Source organism: Rhododendron vialii, chromosome 4a (genome assembly GCF_030253575.1).
Source record: "Rhododendron vialii isolate Sample 1 chromosome 4a, ASM3025357v1".
Taxonomy (NCBI): domain Eukaryota; kingdom Viridiplantae; phylum Streptophyta; class Magnoliopsida; order Ericales; family Ericaceae; genus Rhododendron; species Rhododendron vialii.
In genome coordinates this window covers 3,285,370-3,304,769 of record NC_080560.1, presented here as the reverse complement: position 1 = coordinate 3,304,769, position 19,400 = coordinate 3,285,370, and the positions used below count along the sequence as shown (strand labels likewise).

At 40.1% G+C, this 19,400-nt stretch overlaps 3 protein-coding genes and 2 long non-coding RNA genes across 7 annotated transcripts; 2 read left to right on the top strand and 3 right to left on the bottom strand.

Moving 5' to 3' along the window:
- Window positions 1-339: 339 nt before the first annotated feature.
- On the bottom strand, window positions 340-3,109 carry LOC131323337 (CBS domain-containing protein CBSX5-like). Its single transcript, XM_058355074.1, has 2 exons — window positions 2,650-3,109; window positions 340-1,337 (listed from the first exon to the last, which is right to left on the bottom strand). Exons 1-2 carry the CDS (start codon window positions 2,979-2,981, stop codon window positions 500-502), a joined length of 1,170 nt encoding a protein of 389 aa, XP_058211057.1. The 5' UTR covers window positions 2,982-3,109; the 3' UTR covers window positions 340-499.
- A 1,702-nt stretch (window positions 3,110-4,811) lies between these two features.
- On the bottom strand, window positions 4,812-6,146 carry LOC131323336 (uncharacterized). The gene is made up of 2 exons (XR_009199156.1): window positions 6,086-6,146; window positions 4,812-5,434 (listed from the first exon to the last, which is right to left on the bottom strand). It is a non-coding gene; the product is annotated as an uncharacterized LOC131323336 (long non-coding RNA).
- Window positions 6,147-10,362: 4,216 nt separating this feature from the next.
- On the top strand, window positions 10,363-13,623 carry LOC131323333 (lanC-like protein GCR2). The gene is made up of 6 exons (XM_058355069.1): window positions 10,363-10,731; window positions 11,448-11,626; window positions 12,166-12,277; window positions 12,432-12,548; window positions 12,644-12,958; window positions 13,192-13,623. Exons 1-6 carry the CDS (start codon window positions 10,561-10,563, stop codon window positions 13,528-13,530), a joined length of 1,233 nt encoding a protein of 410 aa, XP_058211052.1. The 5' UTR covers window positions 10,363-10,560; the 3' UTR covers window positions 13,531-13,623.
- A 68-nt stretch (window positions 13,624-13,691) lies between these two features.
- Window positions 13,692-18,708, bottom strand: LOC131323334 (protochlorophyllide reductase-like). 3 transcript variants are annotated; one of them, XM_058355072.1, is made up of 5 exons: window positions 18,454-18,708; window positions 18,009-18,107; window positions 15,380-15,917; window positions 14,506-14,864; window positions 13,692-14,039 (listed from the first exon to the last, which is right to left on the bottom strand). In XM_058355072.1, the coding sequence occupies exons 1-5, from the start codon at window positions 18,481-18,483 to the stop codon at window positions 13,884-13,886; spliced, it is 1,182 nt and encodes a 393-aa protein (XP_058211055.1). In that variant the 5' UTR covers window positions 18,484-18,708; the 3' UTR covers window positions 13,692-13,883. The 3 variants fall into 3 exon arrangements, with proteins under 3 accessions (XP_058211055.1, XP_058211056.1, XP_058211053.1); XM_058355073.1 differs by having other exon boundaries at window positions 18,460-18,662; XM_058355070.1 differs by having other exon boundaries at window positions 18,424-18,658.
- On the top strand, window positions 16,298-17,086 carry LOC131323335 (uncharacterized). The gene is made up of 2 exons (XR_009199155.1): window positions 16,298-16,374; window positions 16,419-17,086. It is a non-coding gene; the product is annotated as an uncharacterized LOC131323335 (long non-coding RNA).
- Window positions 18,709-19,400: the final 692 nt, after the last annotated feature.

The following is a 19,400-nucleotide window of genomic DNA, read 5'->3' as shown; positions in this document are numbered from 1 at the left end:
CAATTGACAGAACCTTAAAGAAATTTATTATTGCTGCTTTTGGAACTTTTACAACACACAAGATTTGGCAAGGTTGGGATCATGAACTAGCCTTTTCACAAGAGTCTATAGCAATTGATTTGTTTACATAGTCCGATCCAGTTTAGAGAACATTAATGCCTGTTCGATTTGGATTTTGAAGAAGCTTTTTAAAAGCAATGAGTTGAGGAATAAATAACTAAAAAATTATTGAGACCATGCGCATGGATTTTGAGACTCTAAACGAACAAATCCTAAATATCCCAGTTGAATGAACAAAAAATCAATACTTATATCGCAACAGAAAATGAGACGAAGATCAAATCTGTCAATGCTTGATTTCTTCATTTTCTACCATTAAAAAGGAGAAATTTTAAATTAAACAAAACAGATCATATCATATCATATCAGCCAAACCTTAGTCTTTCCCAATCTCCTGCATGTTGAACAGAATTGGAACTGTGGTCTATACCCTTAATCTTTAGGCCATGGACTGTAGATGTTCATAAATAACTCTTAACATGTTAGAAAAAGTCACAATGCCAACCAAGCTACGATCCTCATCTATGACCCAAACATAGTTAACCCGGTGCGCGATTGCCTGAACCATCACTGCCGCTAAAGAGCTCCCCTGATGGCACACTACAGCCTCTGCCCTCCGCATCACCTTCGCGGAATAACTGCACGACCTACTATACCTCCCTGGACTCGGCAACGGCGTGTTTTGGGATGATGAATCATCGTCTGATGAAGACGATGGGGAGGTGGAAGGAATGCCAGAGGAGACACTGATTAATTCATCCAACACTCCTCCCAGATTCATCTCCTTCAGCCTCGTCTTCACGACCCTCACAATCTCCTCCGGGGGACCACCGCAGCAAGTGAAGGCCATCAGGTCCCCTGCGGAGAGGGTCATGAAGGCGGCTGCGATGGACTCGTCGCAACAGGCGAGGGTGAAGGGAGATATCTCCCCGATCAAAACTCCGTCGTCGTCTAAAACTGCGACGGCGGTTTGATCGGCCAAGGAGTCTGAAATGACTCCCATTGCCAAGGAGGCAGGGGAGTGGGATCCGACGGACGAGAAGTTGGTGCTGATGAGTCCGAGCGTGCTGATGGAAAGCGCCGGGATGGATGAGAAAAGGCCGATCGAGCTCAGGAGGAATCTGACGATGTCTTCTTGGGTCAGCCAACAGAATTCACGGCCGTAATGAGACGTTGGATTAATAGAAGATTTCTGTTGTGTTTTTCTTGAATTGCTCTTAATTGGGACTACAAGATTTTGAGCACCTTGAAGGATGAGATCAATGGCTTCCAATAGACTGCAAAACACCAACAAAACAATCACAACCTACACCGTACACTCAATTGCAGGGGCTATTATAACAGTAATTGGTTGGACTAGTGGTCGAAAGGCGCTGGTATTTCGGGGTTTACTCTTTTTCAAGATCTTGTGTTCGAAAACTCTTGAGTTCTATCAACTTTTGCCGAAGCTAGTTCTTAGGAGTTTGAACCAATTTTAATTGGATTTTTTTGAGTGGATAGTGAAATTAGTTCACGAAGTGATGAGAAATTAATTATGGTATGCATAAGATAATCTGAACACCCTGAATTATAAAACAAACAATGAGGTGGCTTTTCTAGCTATATGGCAAAATCTTGAGTTCTTCTTCCAAGGAAGCTAATTAAACAATTGGGGCCTACAGAGAAAGAGACAGAGCAAAAACAGAGAAGAAGTGGATCATGGAAAATTTTAATAGCAGATGCAGTTTGTTACTGTAAACGAGAAAAACAACACAGTTGTGGTTAAAAAAAATTGGAGAGGAAAAGTAGGACACGCAAACATTAACAATTGGGGGCCGGGCCTACTCCATTAAAGGGCGTTTGGAGATCTGAACAAGTAAAGAAAATTTATGGGCAAACAAACAAACATTTGTTGAAGAAAGTGATTGCTTTCAAAATTTGAAGTACGTAAACAAATCGGAGCGGGAACCTTGTAATGAGCAATTCTGTAGTGTTTTCTGTAATATGCAATTCGATCCATTTATTTTGACAATCAATAGTTCATATATATTTGTTAAATATATTTTACCGGTAAAAGTTCAACAACGAATCTGAACCATCGATTAGGGAAACAGACGAACTGGAGGATCACTACACCTTTGTAGTGACTTGCTCACTACAGGATTCCCGAGTTCCAAACTCACAGTCAAACAGAGAGAGCGAGAGAGAATCCACATCCGTCCCAGAAGTCTAGAAGTCATGTTTTTCTTCTTTCTTTGAATATTTTATAGGAGTAGTTTTCAATTGGAAATTCACATTTTAAAATCATTTTGTATTGGAGCAATACTACAAATACATCTTTAAACGCAACTTCGGACACGGATAAGGTTGTTTTTGAAACCATTGGATGCACCTGAATCCACAAATATATCTAACGATTCCGGATATAGTTGTGTCCAAAGTTGTGTTTTAGAGGTGTGTGTTCCTAGACACATTTTGTTTGTATTGTTTGTTGTTCGGTTCGTTTCAACCAAAAGACAAAAATAAATAAAAAGATTCCTCAGTCTCTTTTTGTCTTAGGTTGAATTCTTATATCTGAGACTAATTAAAAATCAAACTGGATTATGGTACCTCAAATGGGGTTCGACATGCCTGACCCGACCTGGAACTTCGGACAGCAGAGCAGAAACAGGGGAATCCATGGCCGAGGACGGAGACGTGAGGTTTTCGGGTTTGCATAGGTAGCAGACAACGTCAACCATGCAAACTTTTCCGACGCACAGGCACTCCCCGGAGTTTTCAGAAGAGTACTGGTCACATTTCCACACGCTGAGGAAGCCGTCCTCGGAGGTTTTGAGGGCGGACAAGGCGTCGGTGATGGTGGCGGAGGCGGAGAGAGGCCTCAGCGGCGGCTTTCCGAGGCAGAGGTCAGCTACCTCACTGTCAAGTAAGCCAACTGCCATACGAAGCAGGGATTTTCTGTGTTTGGAGAGAGGAAAGAAAAGAGTGAGAAAGTTTGGAGAGTGAGGTTGAATGTCAGGACTCAGGAGAGTTTGTAGGAAAAGTGTCTGTGTGAGAGAGAAAGAGAGAGAGAGAGGGGTTGGGGGAATCAGCCTGGATGCATGTATACATATTTATAAGCTTGGGGTTTACCGACTTCTATTGGCACGGGATTATTACTGCTGTAAATAATGTTGCCCTTTCGTCGATTTATTCCTAATCCTCACATTTCCATGTGATTTCCCATGCGACGTAAAAAGATAATCTAAATTATGCATTTTGTAAGTCTCAAAAATCAAATTGATTGAATCGTGTTTTTACATTAATTATGCAGCCACATTGCAATAGTACTGATTGTGTCGTGACGTATTTTAAAAATTGAGACGGTATTCAACGCTCAAATCTTGAGGACGAGCTTCTATCATATCCCGACTTTAGACGTGCGACCTCCTATTATCTAGAAATCTATATAATGAGTAGCAGTTTTTGAACATTATCCGAGGGTGGATGAACCCTTTTAATTTCATGATTACAGTAACATTAGTGGTAAAATATGAAATCTTTACGAATTTTTTTGGGAGTGATCCATCCATGTTGGTGACATTGGATTTGCTTTTGGTGGTGCATGCATGCTTGCTTATTGTAGAAAACGTATTGTACAGTTACCTGTTGAAGAGGCTTTAGAAATGGGACTATTTCAGCTAAGTAGTACATCATTTTGTGGTACCTGGGCAAAGGCAGTTGTGGCCTATATTCTAGGCAAATCAAGTCAGTACCCTTAATAAAGAAGAGGAGGGGGGAAGTACTTTCAAAGAAGGGTGACCTCTGCCACCACAATACTCTACTGTCAAGGACAATCATCACAGGCCATACCTCACGTTAAGGACAAATTTTTGGGTGCCGGGTAGGTATCACATGACCTTGCCATGCGGTGTCCGACCAGCTCATTCAGACCGTCCAAAAGTGTGTTGGACGGCTCAGATCGAAACTCTTTCTTTCTTTTCACCCCACCACTCTCTCTCCATTTTTTCTCTCCAAATCCGAACCGTCCAATACCAAAATAGACGCTCCAAATGCGCTGCTTGGGCACCAGCGGCACCCAAAAATTTCTCCACATTACATGCTACCCAAAAGTAGAGATTCAGTTCATGCGGCTAAGCATCACAAGAAATGGCAGGTTTCTCCACATAACAAAAAGGAAAAAAAAGAAGATAAAAGAAGCTGTTATACTGAATAGGGAAGTATGGGCTTTAGGATGTAGTAAAATCATGAGAATCGATTGGTCTCTCATCAGTCGAGGTATGCGTAAATTAGTCCAGACACCTGAGTTATTAAAAAAATACAAATAGACAATTATCATAAATTTATGAGGTTCGCCCTTTAAGGTTCAGTCTCATTATTCATTTATGAGAGTTATAAGTTCTTGCCAATTAGGACGACCCAATTGATTTCTTTGTGGGTTTTGCTTGACCATTCATTGAGTTTAAAATTTGTCTGGGCTAAATTAACATACGGGTGTGTGTTGCCTCCATTGCATGAAATAGACAAAGGGAAAGGAGGGAGCACAAAAGTATACCAAGCTCCATTCCTAGCGTATGTATTCTTTCAGTTCTTTCAACCAAAGGAAGGAATTCTTTGGGTTCCCGAAATCTGGTAATGTTACAAGAAACTAGTTCGATCGGCTAACATATACCACAAGAAACTAGTTTGATCGGGTAATGTTAGGTATGTGAATAATTTGCATTTCGTTCGGTAAAGTTGATGATAAATATATTGCAAACCTAAACCATTCATTTACCAGACAAAATGCAACTTGTTCACGAGCTTATCCATATTTGATCAAACTTTACACCACAAATAGATGAATTGATAAGAAAGGATTCAAATGGAAATCCCACCAAAGCTACAGGGACCAATGTTCTAATTTACACCACAAATAACGAAGTTATAGATATGAGGAGCATTGCTGTAGGAAATTAAAACACACACTAATCCATCACTGATCACACTACCACAGACACAACTTTAGAGTCAAAAAAGGGCTTTAATAAATGATAACATAACAAAACCTTCCATCTCATGTTGGAATCAAGGTGATTTAACGAAAAAAAATAACAAGAAAACTCAAGGCGATAAGAATACCGTGATCCACACATGGCTGACTGATTCATTATTCCTCCTTCCGCGTATCAGCAAACTCATTAGGCTCCAGGGGATTTGATAGCTCATGTATCTTCCTCCTCTTCTTGGCTTTTACTTTCTTTGCATATTTAGCAGCCTTCTGCCTCTTCTCTAATGCATGAATCTGGCAGCATGAGAAAGTGTACTAGAACATAAACGGACACAAGTCCAACAAGATGTCCCGTAGGAGCATCCAAGGATCAACACACTTAGTAAACAATTGAGATGAGGTAGGCTGCAACATCCTCAAACAGAGAAAATCTCCAATAAATCCTACTAAGAGAACCAATTTTCACTCTAGTTAGCTCATGAGATAAGTGAAAAAGTCAATTTTCAGATCTGTTTGCATATAATGTCAACCAAAAGGCCTTCTAAAGAAGTGCGTTTGAGGGAAGAATTAAGGAGGAGAGGGATGTATAGGGAGGTTTGACAGAATTTGGTTGCAGCACTTGAGAAGTGTACTTTGTAGACCATCTTTTATGATACAGCGTGTCATAGTAAATACCTCCTCAACAGGGCTATCACGAGAAAAACATCCAAACACAGCCAAAGCACTTCAATGGCAGCAAAATGCGGTAAATTTTCAAAACCTAAAGACTAATAGAAGAAAGGAAGCAAAAAGTGCCTCTAAAAACAAATCAATGAACAGATACAGCTATCTGCCGGCAAAAGTTACTTTAGAATCCTTGCTAAACAAACAACGCTTAAGATGGATTGAAGCCTGTAAAGTCAACAATAGAGTTTACAACATGATAGCAATTTTTAAGCAAAGCAGAAGAGACATGAAGAACTTGTGGAATAGAACATAGTATGATGGCAATGACAAGAGAAAGTATGGATGGACAAATTCATATGCAAATTTCGATAATGTTTAAACTTATATTACCCAAATTTATACTGCTTTTGTAGTACTCCAAAATATGCTTCTTGGGTTTGGTCTGCATTTCGGAAATAAGGAAAACAAATTATGTGAGGAGAATATAATAGTTCATGGTTTTTTAAGGACTCAACAAGAAGCATCACATCAGGTAGCGTTTCGGAGCTCACCAGACTTAGACATATCGTAACTCAACTGATAAAAGACTTGACACCTAAATCATTCTTGTTTCGTTTTCTCCTTTTCTCGTTGTAGTGAATGCCCACATTTTTCAAGAAACACACAGGGGTGTTTGAGAGCCTATTTTTTGTTTTTCTCATTTTTAACTTTTTGACTTATAGTTAGAATATATTTTGAATTTAGTAGAGCGTTTGGATGATACGTGTAGAATGTATTTTGCAACATGATTAGTGTTTGAGAGATATGTACAGAATATATTATGTAGGTTTTTTTGTTAACCAAAATAAAAAAAAGTCAAAAATGAGAAGTCAAAAAACTCCTCCTATCCTCTTTTTCACTTTTCTTCTATAAACAACAATTTGAAGAAATCATTCTAGAAAATGAGTTTTGGGTCACCCTTGCCAAACTTCCAAAACTTGAAAAATGCAATAATGAAAATGCAAAAAGGAGATTGCCAAACAGGCACTAAGTCTACAGAAACCAACCCACGCCCAATCCATGACTGCTGACATGGCGGTGGGCCCCACACCACATTAGCAGAAGCCCAGACTTTAAAAAAAAAAAAAATGAAAATTTTTCCATGGTTCACATACGGGGAGGGGGAGAGGGAGAGAGAAAGAGGGGGGGGGAAGACGAGGTCGACACCCACTGCCACCGGCAACTCCCACCACCACCGGATTCACCTCCGGCAACCAATCCTCTGAGCCTCTGCCCGTCACAACATCATCGCCGCCCGTCACTTGTGTGACTGTGTCGGTCCACCCTCGTTCTCTCTCTCTCCTCCATGGGCCATCACCGGCCCATCCACAAATAACCCACCGCCAATCCAATGGTCTGATTTCTCCTCGAAAACCAACGAATTCCAAGAAATGGGTTTAATTGGGCATTCCTCATGGTGGTAATGGTGATGGTCGTACTGAGTCACCGAGTGGACTCGGAGTCGACCCAGGACAAGCAGGCCCTCCTCGCCGTCATCTCCCACGTCCCCCACGCCAGCCGCCTCCAGTGAACGTCACAACATCATCGCCGCCCGTCACTTGTGTGACTGTGTCGGTCAACCCTCGTTCTCTCTCTCCTCCATGGGCCATCGCCGGCCCATCCACAAATAACCCACCGCAAATCCAATGGTCTGATTTCTTCTCCAAAACCAACGAAAAAATTAATGGCAGTATTTCCAAGAAATGGGTTTAATTGGGCATTCCTCATGGTGGTAATGGTGATGGTCGTACTGAGTCGCCGAGTGGACTCGAAGTCGACCCAGGACAAGCAGGCCCTCCTCGCCGTCATCTCCCACGTCCCCCACGCCAGCCGCCTCCAGTGAAACCCAAATGCCTCTGCCTGCACCTACGTCGGCATCAAGTGCAACGTCGACAACACTGGACGCCGACCCAGGTGTAGGCAGAGGTGTTTGGGTTCCACTGGAGGAGGCTGGCATGGGGGACCTTGAAGATGACGGCGAGGAGGGCCTGCTTGTCCTGGGTCGGATCCGAGTCGACATGGTGACTCAGTATGACCATCACCATTTACCACCATGAGGAAAGCAAACCCATTCCTTGGAAATACTGTCATTAATTTTTCCGTTGGTTTTGGAAAAGAAAAGGAAATCAGACCATTGGGTTGGCCGCGGTGGGTTATTGTGGACGGGTTGGCGACGGGCCATGTAGAAGAGAGAGAACAAGGGTGGACCGACATAGCCACACAGGTGACAGGCGGCGATGACATTGTGGTGGGTGGAGGCCCGGAGGGTTGGTCTCCGGAGGTGAATCCGGTGGTGGGTGTCGACCTCCTCCTCCCCATACTCTCTCTCTCTCTCTCCCCCTCCCTATACGTGAACTAGGAGAAAATTTTCAATTTTTTTTTAAAAAAAATTTGGGGCTTCTGCTAACGTGGTGTGAGGCCCACTGCCATGTCACCAGTCATGGGTGGGTTGGTTTCATCGTCTATAAGACTTATTTACGAACACAAGGATCCAGCTAAAGCCAGTCAAGTTATTTAGCTTCTTTTTTTTTTTCCCCTAAATCAGCGGATCAAGATCAATATTCTCATCCAATGGTTGGGGCTATTTTTTGGGCCCCATGCACCAATACCGCTTTTGTGTACCAGAAGAGCCGTAAACGAGCTGAGTTGTGCTGAATACTAAAATATTCGAATTAGTTCATTAAATTTTGAATGAATTCGAGCTTGAACCAAACTCAATGAAAATTTGACGAGTCGAGCTCGAGCTAAGCTTGCCTAGGTTTGACTCAAACTCGATCTTATTCATGAGTCTTAACAAACCAATAATATCATATATTTATACTCTTATATAGGTCTAAAAATGCAAATAAAATTACATATATAAAACAATAAAAACTTATACATAAATAATTTTTTAGTAAACACCAATACACAATAGAGAGAAGAAAAAAAAAAAAACCTTTAATATTCAACAACCCACCGCCAATAATTTTGAGCACATTAAAAAAAGAAATAAGAAGAGGTTATAGAGTTGACATACTATTAAATTTGGATTTACCTTTGAGTGCACATTTTAAGCTGTGTGGTTGAGAGAGACAGAGAGAGAAAGGGAGCAGTGGTTTGGGAGAGATGGGTTCGTCAATGGTTTTTGGGTTTGGGCCAAAAATCTGGGTCTCCTTTCCTCGATTTCTTGGACACTTGTGGATGGAAATTTGAATTGAAAATAATGTGGTGGCTTGATGGTGGTCGGCGGCGATGGTGGTGATTGCCGGTGCGGCGGTGTCGTCAGTGGTAGGTGGAAATGGTGTCGATAATGGGAGTAATATTCTGGAGGGTGGTGGGTTTGAGTTTTAGTAATGTGGGTAAAACTCTAAGATCAAAATTTGGGTGAAATTCTGAATTGCAAGTAGAAAAGATGGGCTCTCTTGCTTAACCAAGGCTGTCCCGTGGGCGGTATATGTACACAACCGGTGTACCCATAGCATTATTGTTACGGTTCTAGACTGTTGTTGGAGAGTGTAGAAAATACTATCAAATTTTGAACCAAAAAGAATGAGGAGCGTTAGATGAATTGAATCCCAACCTTCGACGTAAGATACCCGAAAGAAAGAAATACTGTACAGTTCCACATTACTCCATAGAGAATAAATTATATTACCCAAAAAATATACTCCCTCCGTCCCAAATTGTTTGTTTGGTCCGCAAAACGGGGACTAAAAAATAATGCATTTCTCTCAAGAAAAAATTTTTTTTTTTTCATAAATTAAAAGAACTCGTCGATATCTAGTAAATTGTTAAAAAAACTTTTAATTTTTCTTGCAAAAATTGTATTATTTTTACGTCCTTATTTTACGGACCGGACAAACATTATGGAACGGAGAGAGTATATATCTATATATATATTTACACTATCGGTGTAAATATTTATTTTTTTAAATTAATTATATCACGTCACGTTGCAAAACAGTGGTCCCAATCAATAAAACATGGTGATATGGCGCAATATAATTAATTTGAAAAAAACAAATGTTTACACCGGCGGTGTAAAAAATTTAATCTCTACTCTATAATACAGTTCATTTGGATGGTGGAAAAAATGAGAGAAAAAAAAAGGGAGTTCGCCTCCCCTCTAGTGTCTTCCATCCAATCTACTGTCAAGTTTGCAATTTGTGGGCCTATTTTGGGCTCACGTTGATAATCGGAACCGTTCATCATGTAAAACAAGACAAACCACCATATCAAAAATTCACGTCCATTGGATTTGTATTGATACATGTTCAAAACACATTTATTTGATAAAAATGGTGTTAGGTGGGTTCCTATCCAATGTGCCCAACACCATTATTATCAAATAAATGTGTTTCGATCACGTATCAATACAAATCCAATAGACGTGATTTTTGGTGTGGTGGCTCGTCTCAACGAGATCTAAATGATGAATGATTCCAATTATTAACGTGGGCCCGAAATAAACCTACAAAATACTGGAGGGGAGGCGACTCAAAAAAAAGGAGCCATTTTTCATCAAATCTCCTCATTTGAGTGAGAAAGACGAGGAGCCAATAAAGTACTAAATAATTTATTTTTACAATTACAATCAAAATTACTCCTAAACTGTAAATGATTTGAAACTTTTTATTTTAATTTTTTCGTTTTCTTGTTAAATCCACTCTACCCAAGTGGCTGTGAGTTCTCAGAATCGCCGGAAGGCATCTTCCTAAGAGCTTTTCTCCACATAGCTCGATGACAGGCAAGAGAAAGAACCAGAGACTTCTTTCACATATAGGAAGACTTTAGAGGCGCGTGCGCCTAGTGTGTGTGTGTGTGTGAGAGAGAGAGAGAGAGAGATGGCGGACCGCTTCTTCCCCAACGAAATGCCCGACTTCGTCCCAGAAACACCAGCAGAGGAGCAATCAACCTTCGAAAGAAGTGGAGATTCGCTCACAAAGCTACTCTCTCTTCCTTTCAACACAGTCGCCGACGCACTAAAACGAGCAGCTATTGAAGCAAAACAGACAGTTAAATCACCATCTCCCCTTCTTTACTCGAAATTTTGCTTAGTCTGAATAAATATTTCAATTATACCAAGCACTCCCATTTGTAGCTTTGGATTTAATCAGAAATTTGAATAATTAACTTCTTTAATGACACAGTGGTTAGTTTATAGTACCGACCTATCTTTTATGCGCCAAAGTTATTTTTTAGCTTGCTATAGTACTAGTATTTTGCCAAACTTGGGAAGGTTGCTCGGTGGTGTCAAAACTATTTTTATCACTTGAATAATTTCATATTTGGACAAAAAAGTAAGCAACAAACGAATGACGATGAATGATTTTGTGCCAAATTTGGCTTGATAAATGGCAAAGCCATTTTTTGGTTGAGAAATGACCGACAGCTCATTGGGACCTCATGCCAGATATTGGCTTTGGCTTGAGAAATGGCTTACCATTGTAGATTCTCTTCGAAGTCACAAAGCAGCCTTGGACAATTAGAGACATTGAGTTAAGGTGGGAGAAGGGTTTGCAATATATATATCTAAAAATCATGTTTTGAGTCAAAGATGAAAGATGTGACTAAGGGCTGGATATTGCCCTGACATTTAAATAGACAGATAGTCAGATACCCACTTAACCTTTTATTTCTGAGCTATCTGTCGTCCGTTTTGTTGTTGCTAATTTTCCGAAGGGAAATGTCCACAAAGTGTTTGTTTTACATACTGGGTTTTGCCTTTCAGGTTGTGAAGGAGACATGGGGGCGAAGTGGGAGACGTATACTAGACTATACCGTTTATACTGGGGCTCTTGGGACTGCTTACCTGCTCTTCAAAGCTTATCAAATTACTAACAATAAGGACGATCTTTACCTTTGTTCTGAGATTATTAAGGCCTGTGACACTGTATCTCGCGATTCCAGGTAATTTTATCTGCATATATCAATAGGTTGAGATATGTGTGTATATGTGGTAATGAATGGTGTAACATGGTGCTTGTGGAACCGTGCACCAGTGATCTATCTCAAAAGAAAAACGTGAAGTGGTTAAAAGTTAAAACTGAGATAGTGCTAATGTTCAGGAAGTAACATTAAGTACAGAGTTAAGAAAGTGGACAAATTGGACCAGATAAGAAGTTATTCAAATTTTGTGGGTACTAAATTGATTAGACCTGTGCCTTATATTGGAATTACTCTTAGCTCCCCTTTAATTGAAATAGTTCACATACTAAACTAGATGATGGTTAGGTATGTGAAGATATGCTGAAATGCTCAAAAATAATGTATTGGGAGTGTAACACTTGGCTAACTTGGGTGGCCATCTTATGTGTGGGCCGTGGGGTTGATCGATTGCCGATGCTCTAGTTTGCGGATTGTGTCAAGGCTTACTTGTTCTAGATTAGCCATTGAAAAGGGTGATTTTGCTTAAGTAGAATTGTGTTATGTGATTTGTCCAATGGCAGGCAGGTGACGTTCATTTGTGGGCGGGGTGGTGTTTATGCTCTTGGTGCTGTTGTGGCAAAGCACAGCGGTGATGTAGGGCTCTGTGACCAATATTTGACCAAATTTAAAGAGGTAGTGACTGTGCATTCATAATTTCAGTTTGATTCTGTTTCCTTTGGCATTTGATGTCTTTTAATAAAATGTAGCATTGGTTTTTCTTTATTTGCTTTATGCAATAATTCTTTTTTTATTTTTTTCCTACCCTTCTTTTGGCTTATGGTTGCAGATTAACCTTCCTAAAGATCTTCCAAATGAGTTGCTATATGGGAGAGCAGGGTTCTTGTGGGCATGCTCATTCTTAAATAAGAATATTGGAAGAGATGCAATATCTTCTAACCGCACAGTTAGACCTTGTGAAAACTTTGACGTCTTTCTGACTGCCTTTTTTTTTGAATTTAGACGGTCAGATCATTTTTTTTCTCTCCATTTCTTCTGTAGAGGCTTGTTGTCGATGAAATTATCAGCTCTGGTAGAAGATTGGCAAACAAGGGAAGATGCCCGTTGATGTATGAATGGCATGGGAAGAAGTACTGGGGCGCTGCTCATGGATTAGCTGGGATTATGCATGTTTTGATGGATATGGAGCTGAAGCCAGAAGAGGTGGAGGATGTTAAGGGTACACTGCACTTTATGATAAGAAACCGTTTCCCTAGTGGAAACTATCCCTCAAGTCATGGAAGTGAATCAGACCGTCTTGTGCATTGGTGCCATGGTGCTTCTGGGGTTGCTCTTACTCTTGTCAAAGCAGCCGAGGTAAAGCGTATCGGGATTCGGGGCTGTTATTTTCAACTTTTATTTGAAATTAGAATCGCGTACTAGCTACTTGTGGCCAATTAGCTATTAGTTAATTTGGGCCCTTGTTGATTTGTAGTGTACTACCCTACTAGGGAGACATCTTGGATTACCTTCCGTAGGAAAAGTCTGTCAGGAGAAGAGTCTTGAGATCTTACCTATTCTGCTTACAATGATGATTTCCATATTGTCAGGTTTTTAGAGATGAGGAGTTCCTTAAGGCAGCCATAGATGCAGGGGAGGTGGTGTGGAACCGGGGGTTGCTTAAACGAGTTGGACTTTGTCACGGCATCAGCGGGAATACCTATGTGTTTCTTGCACTCTACCGACTAACAGGTAAAGTGGAGTTTTTATACAGGGCCAAAGCTTTTGCTTGCTTTCTACATGACAAATCTCAAAGGCTTATATCGGAGGGGGTAATGCACGGAGGTGATCGCCCCTTTTCACTGTTTGAAGGCATTGGAGGAATGGCTTATGTCTTTCTGGACATGAGTGAACCATCTGAGGCTAGGTTTCCTGGCTATGAGCTGTAGTTGACAGGATATATTATACATGTATGCATGCCACTTTGCGTAAGAAGACCCAAACGTTCTGTAAATATATGAGAGAACCAATGTTCATGAAAATTGTGTTGCTCTGAAGTAATATTTCCAGTTGCAAGTAATTTGTAGAGAATGCAAAAGGTAGAATATGATTAAGCTTGAAAATACTGAGAGATCTTATTGTGCACTTTGGCTCAGATTTCATGGTATTACAGTAGGGAAAATCTCTTTAACTACAAATTAACTCCATAGCCTAATTCTACATTCACAACAGGATCCCGATGTTAATCCTCTATCTCCATGAAGATTAATCTGGTTTGAAGAATCCAATTTGAAGCTCCCATTTATGCCAAACCAACAAGTTTCTCACTAAGCTCCCATATTTTACGAGCTTTCGCCTCATCGCTTGCTTCCTGAGACAATTGGTTCTCAAAGGAAGCAGAGTTCTTGTTCCAACTCCAGTAGACACCAGACTTTGTCAAGCTTGGTTCGCTCACAACCTGAATCAAGAATCAACTCCTCAGACTTGTGAAAAATACGTTAGTCAGTGGGAACTCGGATTATGAAGTTGGCATTGGTTTCATTGTATTTTCTTCGTTTTAAAGGAAACAAAGAATACTTCTATGGTGAATAATCAGATGGCATGGTTTCATTGTATTCTCTTCGTTTTAAAGGGAAGGAAGAATACTTCTATGGTGAAATGCTCCGGAAAACTGTTTATTGACTGTTTATAACAACTTTCCACTTTTCAAGAAACACCAAACCAAAAACTGTTCACAGATGTTTTCTGAAAACACCCACTTTCCAGACAAGACCAAAACACATTATCGCATTCTGAGGGCTATTAAGCGATCGGAAAGGGTGAGTGCTTCAGAAATCTCAGACTCTTCTGCCTCCAAACACGACAAACAAAAGTTAAAACATAAAATGCAGAGAACAAAAGATATATGAACCAGCAATATTTACCTGTGCAAGTCGACTTCCTGCTTCTTCTTCGGATACATAGCCCTTGGTGATGTACTTCTGGAACGGAGGGAAAAGGAGGCGGAACAAGGGGATGTGTTCCCTAAACAAGCCAGTTGTGGCGATGCAACCTGGGTAAAGGGAAGCGAATGTGATCCCGGTTTCCCCATGGTATCGGCGGTGGAACTCTTGCATGGTCAGCATGTTGCAGACCTTGCTGTCTTTGTAGGCCTTGGCACCATCAAATTCTCCACCATCGATCATGGCTGAGCTGTTTAATCCATTCAACCCCCCAGCTAGCCCTCTCAAGTCCCCTAGGTTTGCCTTTGGAGGCACATTTCCAGCTAGGGTATTGGTGTTACCTATCATAGGTCGCAAGTTTGCAAGAACACCATAATTAGTACATCAACATTGATAGGAAAAGTATCCATTAGCCATTAACTTAGGCGGTGTTTGCAGCTTCTAGGAAGCTTAAAATCTGTAATCTACAACCACAGGATGATGAGAAGAGACACATTTTTTAGATCCTATAGAGAGCTGTAATTGGAGATACCATTTGTACTGGTACAAATGTTCCTATAAGAATGGGAATGCACAACCTTGAGTGCGGTTTAAACTATTGATTCATGTAATTGGGGAGTAAGCAATCAGGTCTACGATAAAACATAGAAACATCAACTATCCAACAACTTCAGCTCAATCAATTTTATGTTAGCTTACGAAAATACCGTTTTAGGTCATCAATGCTTCGCAGATGATGCAACAAACACTTTTGGACACCAATATCAAATCAATAGACTATTAGCAAGAAATGTAGGTCCATGAAAACAGGGTTAAGCTATAATTGACTATTTCACACGACGATTATCTGCAGTACCTGTAATTGAGCCTACAATAATGAGTCTCTTCGATGGGAAATCTGATTGCTTCAACTCATCGAGCATCAATCGTGCTAGAAGGAAATGTCCGAGATGATTAGTCCCAACACTAAGCTCAAACCCTTCAGCAGTAAAAGTAGGCTCCTTAGCAGTGGGCAAATAGACTGCCGCATTGCAAACCAGCACATCAAGGGGGCTCCCCGATCGCTTAAAGTTATCAACAAACTGCCTTACACTGTCGAGTGAAGCTAAGTCCAAGTGCATGACTGTGTAATTCTCCTTGGCAATGCCAGCGGCTTTGGCTGCCCTTTCGGCCTTGAGGAAGTCCCTGCAGCCCATAATCACATGCCATTTTCCGGTTTCTGCTAGGGCCTTGGCGGTGGCTAGGCCCAATCCAGAGGAAGCTCCCGTGATCACTACAATGCCTTTTCTTAGTGTTTTCTTCCCTTCGTTTGTAGCGCTGCTGACTGATGGAGTAGTAACCACTGCTCGAACTCTTAATGGTCTGATTGAATGCTTTCTTTGGTTGGATTTCGTCTGTGATAAAAAACCAACTTAAATTATGTTGGTTTAATTTAATATTTTACATTAATATATTTGATTGGAGTTGTCAACTGATATATTATTTACCACGTAGAAGTGTCATTCATGGTGGGCAAGTTATTATTGTTGGAAATATCTGGGATTGGTTAATTGATAACTAATTTGACTTGGTCTCCTACTTTTCCTCCAACAAATTAGAACACTATCGGTACTGCCTATATCTAAAGGTTTTATCAGTTGGCATAAAACAGAGATATACTTGGCTTCTTTTTTATTCTCCATGTTATTAGCATGAACGTGGAGTTCATAACAAACTATTGTTTACTATAAAACAGTGTTCATTGTTTCGGCTGTTGATTAGGAAAAAAACTGTATCTACATCTCATTCTCTCTACTGCTTTAGAAAACATACACAGTGACTGATCATATTCGGTTCATATATACATATTTGGTTCAATATTATATTTGGATTTTAAGTGTCAGGAAACTACACAGTTCGTGAGTTTGATTCGCTGCACCGAAGAGAACTTGAAGGTCGTTGTATCTTGGGGAAAGAACGCCATCCAACCCCGTGTAGAAGGGGATGTATCATTCCTTAGGAGGGCGCCATCACGTGCCTCAACCACCCCACAGGCTATTCTTATCTTTTCTCTAATAATATCTAGTTGCCTTACTTGGTTGATTATTGTTCTTGTTTAGGCATTTAATTTCTAGCAAAAATATCCTAATCATATAATTTTCCCAACAAATTATTCACCAAAACCATGAGATTTCAAATATTGGTCACTACGTAGAGAAGGAACATTGTTTCCTCGTTCTAAATCAGAGATATGTACCTATGGCAACAAAGCGTACCACCCAGAAAGCATTCGAACTCGACATAAGGACTAACTTCTAAACAACAAAATGGCATTGAAACACACCAAACTGGCAAATAAGTTCACATTCAATATTTTCTATTTTCAGACAAATTACTGGTCATTTTCAATAATCATATGCCTTTTCTGCCACTTAAACTTCTTAATTAGATTTCCAAGTACCAAAAGCAATCCATAACCATTTTGTCATCAGTAATGCTTTAGAATGGACTATCATTTTTAGAAACACAAGTGGCCGATCCTCAAAAAAAAAAGAAAAAAAGAAAAAAAAAGAAGAGAAAATTGGCCTTTGCTTGGGTCATGGTACCATTGGTACGTGGAGTGATTTATGGAGGAAAACAAAAAGGTGAAAGAAAATAAAATATGAGAATGCAGTGATCAAAGCCAAATCTACTAGCTAGTAATAGAAAAAACAAAGAAAGAAACAAGTAGTATAAGTTAAACCCAACCAGGGTTGTCTCCAGTTGTCTCCACTGGCTGGGGGTTTGCTCCCACCCTAGAGGTGTGAGTTCGATTACTGAGGGGTAGGTCAACCAATAATTGGAAGGTGAAAGTCCATGTGGGTAGCCTCATTGGCGTGTCAAGTGGTCCCCCTCCTATCTGTTTCTAAATGCTTTCCGTGGGTGTTGGTGTTGGTTCCCTACAACCGGCCATAGGTGGATTAGTCTCATCGTTTGGGTGTGGGATACCTCCTTGTTGTCCAAAAAAAAAAAACTGTAAGCTAAATTTGATTGTTTTGGTTACCCGTCATTTTCCTTACCTAAATTTCAATTTCACAGAAAACTTCTGTTTGGAACCTATGGAAAATGAGGGAAAAGAAAGGAAAAGAAAGAATTTTCCCTAATGATTGTTTGGTTCCTATTTGAAGGAAAAGGAAAATAAAATAGGAAGGAAAGAAGGCTACGGAAAGGGAAATGGTTAAGGAAAATGGAAGAGAAAATCCACCACACAATTTTTAGGAAAAGATAGTTAAACAATTTCCTTTTATTTCCATTTTTCTGTTGAAGACAAACAAGAGAAATTCATTTTTCTCATAGTTTCTTTTCATTTTCTTTCTACAACCAAACAAGAAAAAAGAATTTACTTTCTTTCACATTATCCCTTCTTTTATTTTCCTTTCCTTTCCCATCTTTTCCACTAGTTCCAAACAGAATTTGATTCTTTTTCTGTATAAAACAAGTAAATAGATGGAGTTAGAACTTGGTACCTTGAATCTCAAAGAAGAGTAGCTGAAATCATACTTGACATGGTCAGAAATTGAAATTCCAAAAAGAGAGGATTCCTTTAGTGATACACTGGACTTTCCCTGCAACCAGTAATAACACATTTCCCACAAGATATACTAAAGTTGTTTTATCATTCATTGCAGATTCAAAGCTATGGAAATTAGCTACCGAACAGGACTAACACCCCATTTGGATGGAGTGATTTCAGAAGAAAGGAAAAGAAAGAGTTTTGGTTTCTAGCCAGATCACTCGTTTGTATGACTATTTTGGTGAGAAATGGAGACAAAAGTACATAAATGAAATATTTTGACTGGTTTCTCCCATTTCTCACAAAATCTCACCAAAATGGCTCCCCTTTCTTATCTCGCCCTCTCTCCATCCAAATGGGCTGAAAACCTCTTTGAGAACGGAGAAAGCAGAAGGAACCAGAGCTGCAGCCTGGAGAGCCATGGGCATCTTCAAATTGTACTGGGTTTCTCCACAAAAATCTCAATTTTTATGTGTAGAGGACTGTTTGGATGAGAGAAAAAATTTCAGTGATGTGTGCAGAATTATACGGAGAGGAAATGGATGTTATGAAGAAACCGAAGTGGGTTTCCTGTGAAATGGATGTGAAAGGGCAGAGAGGATAAGATAATTTTGGCAGTTGTATTCTGCCACTTCAATTCCAAGTAACCAATCAGGTTTCGAGTTTTGGATTTCGGGTGATATTTATAAAACACTTTTGTTCGAGAGATTATTTAGTGCTCTTGGAGCACCACTTGGCGATGCCCTAAGTCTTTGTTCATCACACATTGTTGTGGAGTTCATACATTTAGTTTCGAGCCCTACAGAAATGTATGGTTGATAAGAGCCCTGTGGCACCACTTGGCGGTGCCCCAGGGACATTGAATAATTTTTCCTTTTTTTTCAATAATCTGTGTGGACCCAAGAATTTTTTTTTTTTTTTTTTTTCAGAAATGGATATTTGGGTTATCCCCATAATAGTTGTACCTCTGCTATATGTTATGGGCTGGGACATGGGAAATTTGCACAAGGATAGCATATTATGGATTAGGATTCGGGCACACTCTTGTTTTCGGAATTGCTAAATTGGGTTCCAGGGCAGAGAAATTGGAGAAATCTTATCCTTCTGTTAAGCAGAAGGCATGGATGAAGGGAAAGGGGAAAGAGGATTTAATTTCTCCCTGGAAAGAAAGGGAGGAATGAGTCTAAAATCTGTATCTACAACTATCGCAAACACGCCCAATTTATCAAGTTGACAAAATTCGATCCTTCCAAATCTAATTATGAAACTGAAATTTCCCTAACTATGACAAATCTGTTTTATTCTTACAGTGTAATAATATCAGATCCCTACAAGGAAATAAGGT